Source organism: Crocodylus siamensis, chromosome 8 (assembly GCF_052110815.1).
Source record: "Crocodylus siamensis isolate JL-2025a chromosome 8, ASM5211081v1, whole genome shotgun sequence".
Classification (NCBI taxonomy): domain Eukaryota; kingdom Metazoa; phylum Chordata; order Crocodylia; family Crocodylidae; genus Crocodylus; species Crocodylus siamensis.
This window is the reverse complement of record NC_143402.1, coordinates 69,483,367-69,496,777: the sequence shown is the minus strand read 5'-3', so window position 1 is coordinate 69,496,777 and position 13,411 is coordinate 69,483,367. Positions and strand designations below refer to the sequence as shown.

The window sequence follows — 13,411 nt, the reverse complement described above, 5'->3', positions numbered from 1 at the left end:
TGCTGTCATCTAGTGGCCAAGTGTAATGATTGCATCTAACTTTTACTTTTCTATAATGCTATCCTTAAAATATAGTGTGGATGCAAAGCATTTGGCTCTGAACTTTGGTGTATTAAGGCATCTTAAGAAATGCCTGACCCTGTAACAAGTTTTGCCCCTCTGTTTCTTTTTTCGTGCATATTAGTAGTTGGTTTGTGTTCATTTGTCATTCCCTTTTTCCATGCGTTCCCCTTCCCCCCACCAGCTTTAAGCTGAATGGGGATAAGTTTAAAAATAAAATCAGTTTAAAAAAAAAAAAGATGAGAGTTAAAATGAAATATGCGTATCTGATGTTGAACAGAGTGCAAAAAAATAGTTGGGATAAAATGATAGTAGTAATTCTCTTGCATTCTTCCCCCGAATGCTTTGTCTTCACATTCTGAACTCTGGCACAAAATCCTGTTTCCATGTGTGAAGAGTGTAGTACCCACTATTTTTTTGAGAGCTATTTGAATGATAATGAAGCCATGCTCTCTTCTGCAGTTCCCCCTCTCTATGTGGTCTTACTCACTAAAATCCGCATACAGTTCACGTAAGCACCCTTCTCAATTTCTATTATCTCCTGTGAATTGATCTTCTGAAATGTTACGTATTGTTTTCCAGTTAATTGCCCTCTTTCATGACACTGTTTGAGAATTTCGATCTCCAATTTTTAAAGCTGTTTAACCACTAAACCAAGTTTTTCTTGGTGAAAGTTGCTTGAACAGCATCTGCTGGGTTTTCCACGCTTACAAAATGACAGCATAAAAGAGAGCTGGTTTTGAAGACTAGGTAGATAAAATGTGGAGAATGTTCATCTAACTTGCTGCAAGAGGCATTCTTTTTAGTAGGTGCTGAGTTTAAGTGCTCCCTTATTTGATGAGAAATATTTTTGTGAAAAAAGCAGGTGTTGACATTTTCAACATCTATTGTCTTGACTCAAGGCGGTGCCTCATTTAAAGGAAAGGTGTGTACACTACTGTATTCCTCACTTTTTGTGTTATTGCTTATCTTATCAACTTTTGGGTTTCTCTTTAGAGCATCAAGAGAAAATCCAGCCATGCAAGAAAAGAAGCGATCAAGCATTTGGCAGTTGTGAGTATTGAAATACAAGCATCTGCAATTAAAAAAAAAAACCCTCAAAAACAAAATAGTTAATTTAAAATATAGTTGTTTTGTCAGTAAATCATCTTTGGAATGAAGCTGTTATAACTGATGTTTAGCACGCCAGCTTGGTGTGGCTTTTCTCAAAGACGCAATGTATTTTAAGCTACCTTACGTAGTGATTGGTTATGGCACTCGGTGGAGCAGAGTTAAAATATTAAATCCATAATGCATTGAAAGAATGGATTGTTTGGGGTTTTTTAAATCTGAAGATGAACTGGAATCTACATTCTTTAGGCATTTTGGCAGCCTCCTTTCTTAATAATATAAAAAGATAGGGAGAAATGTTAATAGCTTTTTGTACGGTCACTATATTATTTCAACTTTTTCCCTCTGAAACAACAGTTACTAATTAATGTTTAGTGTTACTATATTAAACTTCAAGTTATAAACAATTTTAATTGAAATGGGAAACAGATGTTGAAATCCAGGTAAAAGTTTTCCTACTGCTGTCATTGTTTATTGGTAATAGTTCACCTGTGTACTATAAGATGTTGAAATACATTGGATGAAAACAACATTTCTTAGTTCCTGATTAATATTCAAGTGAAACTTAAGACCTCACTTTCCTTCAAAGGAAGAGGATGGAGTCATGCCACTGTTTGGATCAACAGTCTTCCTGTTGACCTGGGTTCCAAAATTAAGGCCGTGCTTAGGCAATTAATAAGCCTCTAATGGCTGCTATTTAGTTCCAGCTTCTCCCGACTTCTTACTTGTTGCTTTGAATGGGATAGCATGGGCATTGCTGTTATATACAGATGGAAATGAGTTCTCTTGGGTGTATATGGACTTATGCTTTTTCATACATTTCAGTTTCAGCAGGCTGTTCAGTTCATCAAGCAATACAGCAAAGAAACCAGAGCCACCTGTTAATCTTAAGTATAATGCCCCAACCTCACATGTTACCCCATCAGTCAAGAAAAGAAGCAGCACTTTATCTCAGCTACCTAGTGACAAATCGAAAGCCTTTGACTTCCTCAGTGAAGAGTAAGATGCAATTTTAATTTCTCATAGTAATGGTTCTTTAATTAATTAATTAATGACATGAATAGTAATGTGTATTAAGACGGGCACAGATAAGAGGCTATTAAATAACCGCAGACATGATTAAGAAGTCAATAGTTTTGTTCCTCGAGTGAAATGTCAAAGGTGAGTATACTCATGACATCCAGAACTATGGAACCTATAACTTGTAAAGTGATAATGGCACATTCAGGGTCACCTATGGGTGAAACTTTATATCTTTCCTTTCCAAAAATATCTTGACGCCCAGCCCCTGTTCAGAAAAAATGATTAAAGTTTGACTTCGACAAGATGTGATGCTGTGTAAACAGTATTTGTGTATGTTATCTCCTCACAGGAAGTATTTTATACTTCATCTAAATAAACATACATGTTCATTAGCACTAAGATGCAGATGAATCTCTCTAAAAGTTGGACAGTTATGATAGAAAAAGGTTGGATAATTGGGAATATAAATGAAGCAGCTAAATACAGCACAGTTTCAGGAACTTCTGTAGTGATGGTCTTGTAGTGGGACCAAGCAAAACAGTGCTTATATAGGAGTATTAAAGTTGCAAAGATTTTTTTGGGGGAAGTATCTCTTATTGGATCAACTGCATGGGTAGAGAGAGACTTAAATAAGCTTTTGAATTCAGTGCATTCTTCAGGTCCAAAGGGGGAAAAATGAGTACGTCATCTTTAGCTGAATTCCTGCCCCCTCTCCTCCAAACCCTGCAAATTTTAAAAAGGAAAAAAAAAGAAAAAAGTTGATAATACTCTTTGAATATGTTTGAATGAGACCACTGACAAAGCACAAAACCAAACTCATTTGGTATTTTGCGCCATGACATTTAGTGTGTTTCTGTTGAGTATCTCTGAAAATAATTTGGCTTATGTTTATTGTAGTCGGTTTAAGCCTGACCAGTATGGAACATGTACACATTGGGTGAAGGGACAGGCAAGTAATTTAGTCTTTAAAAAAAAAAATCATTTTACCACTAGGACAGAAGCCAGCTTAGCCTCCCGCAGAGAACAGAAGAGAGAACAGTACCGTCAAGTGAAAGCACACGTTCAGAAAGAAGATGGCAGAGTGCAAGCGTTTGGCTGGAGTTTGCCTCAGAAGTACAAACAGGTATTATGCCTGGGACTTGCTCTAGTGTATATCATAGTATCCACTCTCAATATTAAATAAATATATGTATAATATATATGGGCAGTGAAATCTCAAAGATGAGTATACTCATGACATCCAGAATTATGAAACCTAAAAGTGTAAAGTGATGATGGCACATTCAGGGTCACTATGGGCGAAACGTCATATCTTTCCTTTCCACAAACGTCTTGAGGCCCAGCTTCTGTTCAGAATATATAGATATCAGTAGCTGAGAGAACTATGGGATGTAAGTATTATTGGTGGAGGCATAACAAGCCTTTTGGGGGGTAGAGGCTATGCCATCGGTATTCCTTTCAAACCTTGCGCTGTCATTTTGATAATAATTTGGACTGAAGCTTATAATACAGGTGATTCCTAAAGCAGCTGCATGATCCCATAGAGTTCTTGATCACTGGATATCCTGATTACTTTGGAGCTGTCTCTTTATCATATTCCTTTTATTAATTGTTTTTTAAAGTGAAACCATAAAACAAAGACAAGTATTGAGAATGAAAGTGACTGACTCTTCTTATCATGACCAATGGACTTTTGGTTTCAAAAACATTTTTCAAGAAATGGAAAGTCTCTCTTTTTTTCCCCTCCTAGGTAGCAAATGGTAGTCAAGGAGATAACAAGATGAAGAATTTGCCTGTGCCTGTCTATCTAAGACCGTTGGATGAAAAGGATACTTCTATGAAGGTAGGATTTAAAGTTACATAAATGAGAGACTGTGCCCTTGATAAGGACACAAGACACACTAAAGCAATCACTTGCTTGGTCTAAAACAAACCCTGTCTGGGTTACTCTCTCTTTTTAATTCTTCTTTGTAATAAAGTTAAACCTGTAATGCATAGGTGGTGCAGAGCACAGGCAGCTGCAGAAAAATTACTTGTTTTAGTTAATGCTCCCTATATATAATATCTCAGCTGCAGCCTTACGAATAAACACAATTTACTATTGATCTTGCATAGAAGGGACAGTTTCAGTGTCTTGAACCCTAACATGAATTGGAATGGTCTGGCAATGTGCTGGCATGTTCTTGTTGTTTTGCCATGTACTTAGGCCTTCCTTTTATAAGCCAGAAAGCCAAGTATTCTGCAAATGAAATGTTCCTGAATTCTTCTCTTTCAAGCTGTGGTGTGCCGTAGGGGTGAACTTATCAGGAGGGAAGACAAGAGATGGAGGCTCTGTGGTTGGTGCTAGTGTATTCTACAATGATGTGGCAGGTTTGGAAGCAGATGGCCACAAGCAGCGAACAGGCTCGCAAAGTAGCTTAGACAGACTAGACCAAGAACTGAAGGTAAGATCTGCTATTATAGAATGTTTAGAAAAGGTCTTTTCTTATTTAAATATTATCATTCCAGTCTGTCTTAGAACAGTAGCTTATTTGGTAATCTGTTTTACTATTTAACAGTAGACCACTTGAGTTTTGTCAGGTAGCACTGAACTATTCATGATGCATTGAAATGATTGAATCCACCTACTGAAATGTTCACATTTTGTCTGTTTGCGAGCTTGGTGGTAAATCTAAACAGCTACATTTTTTTTAAACAGAGTCTGTCTTGTTTGACACAAGCCAGTATTGCCAGTTTTCAGAATTTTATCGTGAGTCTTGCAAGTTTTTGATGTGAAATTATAAAGTTGTAGCTGCTGGCATCAAGAAATTGCATGTGCATCTCGCCTTCCATTTTAAAAAGATAATTTTTTTGCCTTCTTGGCTGATGGGGCTCAAAGCTTGAACAGCTGGAGTGACCCCCCACAGGCTCAGAAAACCAGAAGGCAAAGAAAAGGAACCCAACTCATTTTTAAAAAGCATTTTTTTTCTTTGTGTTTTTTTTTTTTTTAAGCTAGCCTCATGATTTTGGGCATGAGTTTTAAGTGCTTGGGGATGGTGATACTGAGCTTGCAGGCATGTATATAAATGTCATTGTCATTCTAACATCACCAGTTTGATAGAGTTGCTGGTAATTGTCTGCATAGCTTTGTTACTTTTTGTATTTTGTTTTCTACATATGTTAAAAAACCACGAACTTTATAGCTTCCCTTTCCATGCAGAAAAACAGATTGTTTTTTGTGGCATTAAACCTATGCCTAGCTGTCCTAAACTTGCAACCCAAATGATGTGATAGGACTACTGGCATTTTCATTTGCTGTCTTTCTTTCCCCTTTTGTCACTCTTTTGATCTTCTCTTTCAGGACCAACAGAAGGAGTTGAAACATCAGGAGGAACTGTCAAGTCTAGTCTGGATCTGTACTAGCACCCATTCTGCTACAAAAGTTATCATTATTGATGCTAACCAGCCAGGAAACATTCTAGATAGCTTCATTGTTTGCAATTCCCATGTCCTCTGTATTGCTAGTGTACCAGGTAAGAGAATCAGACTCTCGTTAGTACCCGTTAATTTTAATATAAGCGGTGGTTTATTAGAAAATAAAAGCCAAAATTGAGTGCTGTCCTGTAGTTAGCATGATCAAGTGACTTTGCAATGTTGTCAGCTACAGTGCAGTCAAAGGAAAATAGTTTCAAGCTTATCCTAGACTTGCGCTAGATTTCTGCCACCTCTACTCCCTGAGGTTGGTTCTTGACATATATTGCAACAGTCCTTAATTGCACCAGGGCAGTGTGTGACTTACGTGGATGAAACATCTGGTCCAATATCTCTATCCATTTTATTTGGATGAGTCTGTTTGTGGGGGGGTTGTTCCATACATTACCACACTTGGAAAGAATTACGCTGTTTTTAGGTTTTAGCTTCACAGAACTGAGTAATGCCTCTATTTACTTATAAAAGCACCCTTTGCTAAGGAGATGATACCATTTACGGTAAAATCAAAGCTGCAATTAAGACACAGTAGATATGGAGAGTTTGAAGGCAAAAAAAGTGGATGCTGTATTTTCAGGGGCAGGTTAGTTACGTTGTGGGATTTATTTTAACCTCTGTTTATGAAAGTGCATTAAATTAGCTTCAGGGGAGACCTTGCTAATAGATTTTGAAGAAGTGCAAGTCCTTTGGATTGGATATATGAATGAGAAGCTAGTAATTCTACACAGCAAAATCAAGGAAGCTTTCATGCATAAAAGGCAGCATAAAAGAAAGTGTGGAGCTGCATATGCAGGAGGCTTTGGGAGAAGTTTAGTGTACAGGGGCTGTACAGGAAAGCAGGTGCTGAAGTTGAGTTGGGAACAGTTGGGCAGGCCTCGAAGGTGTGAAGGTTGGTAGGTTTGAACATTACCCTATTGGATCTCCTTCATGGAATTAGCCTGTACATATGACAGTTAAAACTAATGGGATTGGCTTGAATGTTATATGCGTCTTGTTGCCTGAAACAAATGAGTTCTTGAACTTGTGTAATTACATTAGAATAAACCAGGTTAAATGAGGGCCTTTATCTCCCACTTGTCAAAGTTGTTAGGAAATCCATTCTTACCCTGGTTGCAAATGTGACATGCATACAAAGCACAAAGGTACCCCTCCAGATCCCTTTGCCCATTTTCAGTTTCCTAGGCATGCCTTAATTCTAGATGTCTCTTGGTGTTATGTCAGAATAAACTTTTTGGTGTGCTGCACTTCTGTGTCTCTTGGGCATTGTAGACTACAAATCTTTCCACTTGTTTTCAGAGATAAAGCAATGACTGTGTTTTTACATCCCAGAAACTACATGCAGCTTCATCTGTCTTACAGGGGCTAGGGAAACAGATTATCCTGCAGGGGAAGAGGGCTCACAAGAAGCAGATTCCAGTCAAGTGGACAAGTCCTCTTTGTGTGGGAGTATGACCAGCAACAGCTCTGCAGAAACAGATAGTCTGTTAGGTGGAATCACAGTGGTTGGTTGTACTGCAGAGGGCATAACTGCACCGCCTCTAGCTCATGATGCTAATGGTGCCTCATCTGCAACAGATAAACAGCCAGGTATGAAAATATTCATCATTCACTTAGGATGATAAACTCCCATTAGGAATCATTGAGAAATGGAAGCTGCAGAAGCTGGAGTTCAGTAGAAAATTAGCTCCTTGAATGCACTACTTTGGTTTACCGTGTCTCCCTGAGAATGGTTTGTGACTAGGATAATCTCATGCAGTTGCAAACATCATAAAAGGATTTTAAATGGGTATGGATCTCCAGAGACTCATTCCTTGTAAATTCTGGTACAGATGAGAACTTTATCTTGCAAGTGTTCTTCAGAAAAAATTGTGGCTAGAGGCTTAAGTTAAACATTTGACATGAGTGGTATCCTCCCTCACCCCAGACTAGAGTAGTCTGGCTAGTGTAGAAGTTGTGTTAATCAGCTGCACACTTTAATCCAGATTTTAGGTGAGAATCTGTTCACTTACAGAAGCCTTTAGGATTCTCTGAATTTCTGCTCCTTTCTTTGATGTCTGGCGGTCTAAAATTACTAACAAGCTAGCATGTAGAACTTTACTTATCGAAACAGCGTACACTCATGTCCTTTCAGTATTGCGTTTTGGGTTTTTTTGGATCAGTCTAATTTCACTGGTGAACCTGGTAAGTACCTACATGACAGACCTCCCATGATTGTGTTGGCGGTATCAAAAATGGCAATGGCTAGCTTATTGAGACAGTATTTCCATCCAACGCATATTGACGCCCTAACACAGTAACGTTGTCTTGATGGTACAGTCCTTTAGATGAGATGTAAAGTAGAGATCTACACCACGTCTGGTTCTTAAAGATGCTTAGGTCTTTCCACAAGTGTTTAACTGTCGTATCGTAGCCAGATTTCAAGAACTAATGTTTGCACAAGTTAATTTCACATTGCATTGTTATATGCATGGTAGCTTTCAAATTAATCTTTAACTGAAATACTTATTTCACAGAAGCTTCAGCTGAAAGTGGTGTGGTGGATGAGAATGTCCCAACAGCAGAAGAGGCAACAGAGGCAACGGAAGTCAATGCTGGGACAGGAGAAGATGTAGCTGATGTTTCCCAACCTGGAGTTTACACAGAGCATGTTTTTACAGATCCTTTGGGTGTGCAGAATACAGCAGAGGGTTCTCCAGCATACCCACCTAGGTACCTCATCAATGTTCACCCCACCAAAATGCATAGAAGCTTACATTCTATTTTAGGCCGGTTGTACATGTGATGGGAGTTTAGTCACCTAAATTGAAACATAGTGGGTTTTTAATTGTGACAATTAAAAACCCACCACTTCAATTTAGGGGCTTCTGTCACTGTTTCAGTGAAAGGCCTGATCCTTTATTTATTTTCACAGAGCCTGCCCATGTCTCCCATGGCTGGGCGGGGCAAGCTGCTGGCAGGATAAGCGGACTCTGAGCTGGTGGGGAGGGAGGCAGTCTTTCCCTCTGTGGTGGTACCTGCCCACCCGGGGCCAGGTGGGTGGACTGCTAGTGAGCAGGTGCCACCTGGGGGGTGCTACTGCCATGGAGGGAACATTCAGGGACCCCCACAGCTCAGGGCCCACTAGCAGCTCGCCCCCCGAGCCGTGGGAGAGGTGGGCAGGCTCCGTGGGGATGGAGGGGGGAAACGGATCGGGCCCCTCGCTGCTTTTTTTCCACCCCCCTCAGCGGAGCCTGCCCATGTGAGCTGCTGCTGGGCAGTGGAGCCCTAGAGCTGCGATTCTTCCCTCCGCAGTGGCGGTGCCACCCGGGGCTGCCTGGGTGGGGTGCTAGCTGTGCAAGTGCTACCCCAACTTGCAGGCAGCACCCACTGGATCCAGCTCTTACCCGAGCCCACATGGAGAGCAATGCCTGGCAGGCTTCTAGCACTCAGGCTCAGGAAAAAGTTGGATCTGGCAGGTGCTGCCTGCAAACTGGAGCTGCACCCACCGTGGGGGGGTGCTACCACTGCAGAGGGAAGGACTGGGCCCTGCCTCCAAAAGCTGCACCCCTCACCCACCCAGGCTGGCGGCTAGTGGGTGGGCACTGCCCCAGCTTACAGGCAGCACCCAGTCCAATTGATCTGTTCCCTGAGCCTGAGCTGGGGCCGCACCCACCCAGGTGGCCACAGGGGTTGCTGCCACCACAGAAGGAAGGACCAGGGACCTCTCAGTCTACCGGCAGCTTGCCCACTGGCCAAAGAAGATGCAGGCAGGCTTGGGGGGCTGGGGGGAGGATTGGGCCCCTCACTGCTTCTGCCTTCGGTGGGAGGGTTCCCACGGTGGGAGGGCGAGCTGTCAAAGGCTGCAATGTTACAAATAGCTACATTGCAAACTAAACTTCATGCGGATGTGGTTTAGTGTGCAACATAGTAAACTCATTTAAATTGTAAAAAAAAAACCCCAAACCCTGCACGTGTGCAGTGTGACGCAGTCAAACTGTAAAAACGACCAATTTTCGTCACGTGTACGAGTACTCATAGGGTACGGTAAACCTGTTGTGAAATTTTACACCTAAGTACTGTGAAGCCCTAACCTGTAAAACCATTCGTAACAGCAGGGTGTCTTTTAGGTTTCAGTGCAGGTCATTTCTTTTTTATGATACGTAAGTAGAATGTCTTGTACGATCATGCTTATAACGTGACCTCCAGTGAGATGAAGAGCAGTGTCCATGTCAATTCATTGAGTCTTGTGTCTGGTACTTCCAAAAGACAGCATATCCATTGATTGTTTAACTGCTCATTCTTTTGACCTCACCATTTTGCTGAACTATCCTGGTGAAGTTTTTGCTGAGCCATACCAGAACAGGTTAAGGTCACGCACTTCTGTCCAAGCGAAGCAGTCTTTCTCTAATTTTACTCAGATCAATTGGCTCTTCAGATATGCTGCTGCTTTTTCAGTCCGGCTCACTGTAGTTAGCACAAAAGCATGAATGTAGTTCCTAAGAACTCCCCATTGGTTTAATCTAATCAAATATAAAACTCTTGGAATTCTTCAACCCCTTCAAATGTTCCTCTCAGCTGCTGCATCTCTTACTGTAAGCCACTGTATGTATATGAGGAAATGGTAACATTAAATGCAACCTTAGTATAAATCCCATGTAAACATTTACATGAAGGAATGCCCGTTGGGGCTATGGACAAATGTAACTCTAAAAGGCAGCGGGGAGCTGTTAGGCTATAAGTGTCACGTTGGCAGAAAGGCTAAATTGTTAAAACTTTAATCCTGAATGAAACAGGGTTGAAGTTGCAATGACTTTGCTGTGTTGCTACAGGAATATGCTGATTATACTATAAAAGTTTATCTTAGTATCACTATGCAATCTATGCATCTGTCTGGAAATGACTCGGCTTCACCTGAACAGTTGGTGCGTTTAGTACAAGTCTCGCTTTCCTTCTGTTTTGTTTTATGTCATTGAGTGTTGACTAGCTTTGAATTGATTGCCCAGGTTATACTCCTGAGTATTCTGTGCATATGTTCAGACTGCTTTTGCCATTTTTCTTTGTTTTTTTTCTCAGTAGTGAGTCAGACCTGTATAAAGATGTAGCAGTGTTGCCAAATGAACAGGATTTGGTGAGAGAGGAAGCACAGAAAATGAGCAGCCTCTTACCCACAATGTGGCTGGGAGCACAGAATGGATGGTAAGACGATGCTGATTTGTAGCTATTCAAGTTGGAAGATGAGGAGTCACTTTAAACTTGCCTGTTGAGACAGTTTATCAACTTAAAGGCCAAAGAGTAAACACAAAGTGGGAGAAATCCTCAAAAGAAAGAAAATTTGGAGGTGTAAGGTACAGCAAAGCCTCCACATTCTGTGCTGTGTTTCAGCACTGTAGGGTGTTTTTACATGTGTACCAAGGTGGGCACTTTAATTGCAGCAGCTCTCGACTCTAATCAAAGTGCCTGCAACATCTTGTGTATCAGCATTGCTGTGCTTGCCAAATGAGCTTTAGTTAAAGCGTTTTCACCACTGTTTTGATGCATGGAGTTGCTGATACACAAGGCGTGGAGGCTGCTAGATCACGCTAATTATCACATTCCAGCAGTCTTGATTAATTGATTCAATGAATCGATTCTGCTCCGACATGCTGTAATTGGTGCAACCTCCCTTGCATCTACAGATACCCACAGGGCATCATTTTAATGTATTGGGTGCCTTGTAGTTCTGTTAATGAATATATTTTAATTTTGCAAAATCAGAGGTAGACAAAGTTGTCTCTCTTGTGTGTGGGAAGATGTTCTACATTGAATGATCCATAATACAGTCTAGGGATTCCGATGCATTTAAAACCATGTGTCACTTCAAAAAACAAAAAAAACCTTAGTGCCTTAATTTCAAACTGTTTGGCTATCAACTCAGATGATACGTTGGGTAGCCGGCTAACATTTTACTTGGACAATGTAGTTCAGCCATCACCTGTTCTGTAGTTCTCAGTGTGAGAGGGAAACTTGCTTTCCTGCCCCATAGATTTAATTATAGTTTTACATTGGCTGAAATTGATACTTTTTATTAGACATTACCATGGTTTTGGCAGTATTCTTGTTTAATTCATCCCAATTATGTCCTTGCAGCTTGTATGTTCATTCTTCAGTGGCCCAGTGGAGGAAATGTGTTCATGCCATTAAACTTAAAGATTCTATTCTCAGTATTGTGTAAGTTGATCTGTAAGAGTCTTTTCTCAATCTTTAAAAGTGAACCTTTCTAAGAATAATTACTGTGTAGTTTAATTCAATTTCTACTCTGTGTGTGTGTGTGTGTGTGTGTGTGTGTGTGTGTGTGTTGGGATGCTAATATTCATAAATTAATCTCGGGGAAAATGATGGGCAGGGGTGAAGGAGGGTGGCAGTGTCAGCACTGGGAGAAGCAAGAAGAGCAAGAAGGACGTAATGTATACCAGCTACGAGGCTCATTTTTGAGGTTCACATATTAAGAAAAAGTTACACAAACTAGAATTTTCCTTGAGACGCTTACTGCAGGCTTTGTAGTAGTTGTTGCCGTCTCAGCTTTCTTTTCAATTTCTCCATGGCAGCCCTTCCATTTAATGAACTAGACCCTGGAAAAAAAAATGTGTGAATGTAAATTGATCAAATTATGCTAAACTCTAAATTGTATATTTACTGTAAAATGCATCCTGTTTTTAGAATGCTTTTACATTCACTGTGAATAAGCTTAGTGACGTATCTATCTACCTCATTTTCTGTCTTTTCCCAGACATGTTAAAGGAATAGTATTAGTTGCACTAGCTGACGGAACGTTAGCAATATTTCACAGAGGAGTTGGTAAGTGTCTTGGCATAAGATTTTGAAGCTGTGGATGTGCAGATGTGCTTTGTAACAACTTAGTAAATGTACAATTACAAAATGTTTTATTTAAAAAAAAAAAAAAAAAAAGATGTATGCACTTATTATCTGTGTTAACTGACCTTTTCTACAACAAGCATTTACAGGCGTTTTAATGTTTCAAGTACTGTGTCAAATTGTATTGCCAGTTTCATTTACCAAGTGTAGCCTTGGCAAACTTTTTCCATGGTAACTGGAAATCCTAGCAGGTGGCAATTAAAGGTTTTGTGTCTTAATGAGGAAAGCGTAGAAAGAAACTTCAGCACACGGGTCTGTTTTTTCCCATGCTTAGTAAAACAGTTGATGTCCAGTGTTACATACAGATAATTGCTCATTGCACCTATATGTCTGTCTAAGGAATGCATTTAGCAGTATACATCTACTGGTGGATTTCTAAATGTTTGGGTGTTAATGAGCCACTGTGCTTGCAGATGCTGTAAGAACAAAATAATCGCACTTAGTTCTTTAGAAACTAATCATCCACACATTTGTTACTTAGTGAAAAAAGCAGCTGGAATTTGAAATAACTTTTTGAAAATGTGTATATCATAATGGAATCAAAATAAGATTATTCTAAAACAAGAAATGTACCAGTGTGTTAAAGCAGTTGTGCACACAGATTAATTTAAACACTGGATTGTTCCTTTTCTTATTTTCAAGATGGTCAGTGGGACTTGACAAATTATCACCTCCTGGACCTGGGTCGACCTCATCACTCTATCCGATGCATGACTGTGGTACACGACAAAGTCTGGTGTGGTTACCGAAACAAAATTTATGTTGTTCAACCAAAGGCCATGAAAATAGAGGCAAGTTTTACTGGTGTTTCAGTTGAAATAATTGAGTGTTGCCATTGTCTTTGTGGCATGTGCACACA

General features: G+C 40.1%; 1 protein-coding gene across 9 annotated transcripts in view; it reads left to right on the top strand.

Annotated features, from left to right (window-relative positions):
- The window catches only part of SPAG9 (sperm associated antigen 9), a 104,815-nt gene that overhangs the window by 78,934 nt on the left and 12,470 nt on the right, over positions 1–13,411 (top strand). For 4 of the 9 annotated variants that reach the window (XM_090059412.1, XM_090059411.1, XM_090059416.1 and 1 more), the window contains 12 exons: positions 1,057–1,113; positions 1,996–2,169; positions 3,187–3,316; positions 3,944–4,036; positions 4,470–4,637; positions 5,534–5,705; positions 7,021–7,248; positions 8,175–8,370; positions 10,714–10,836; positions 11,767–11,847; positions 12,407–12,474; positions 13,195–13,343. In XM_090059412.1, the coding sequence (XP_089915538.1) occupies positions 1,057–1,113; positions 1,996–2,169; positions 3,187–3,316; positions 3,944–4,036; positions 4,470–4,637; positions 5,534–5,705; positions 7,021–7,248; positions 8,175–8,370; positions 10,714–10,836; positions 11,767–11,847; positions 12,407–12,474; positions 13,195–13,343 (1,639 nt within the window). Of the gene's footprint in view, positions 1–1,056; positions 1,114–1,995; positions 2,170–3,186; positions 3,317–3,943; positions 4,037–4,469; positions 4,638–4,891; positions 4,943–5,533; positions 5,706–7,020; positions 7,249–8,174; positions 8,371–10,713; positions 10,837–11,766; positions 11,848–12,406; positions 12,475–13,194; positions 13,344–13,411 lie in introns of all 9 variants that reach the window. The other 5 variants (XM_090059410.1, XM_090059408.1, XM_090059414.1 and 2 more) reach the window with 3 other exon arrangements.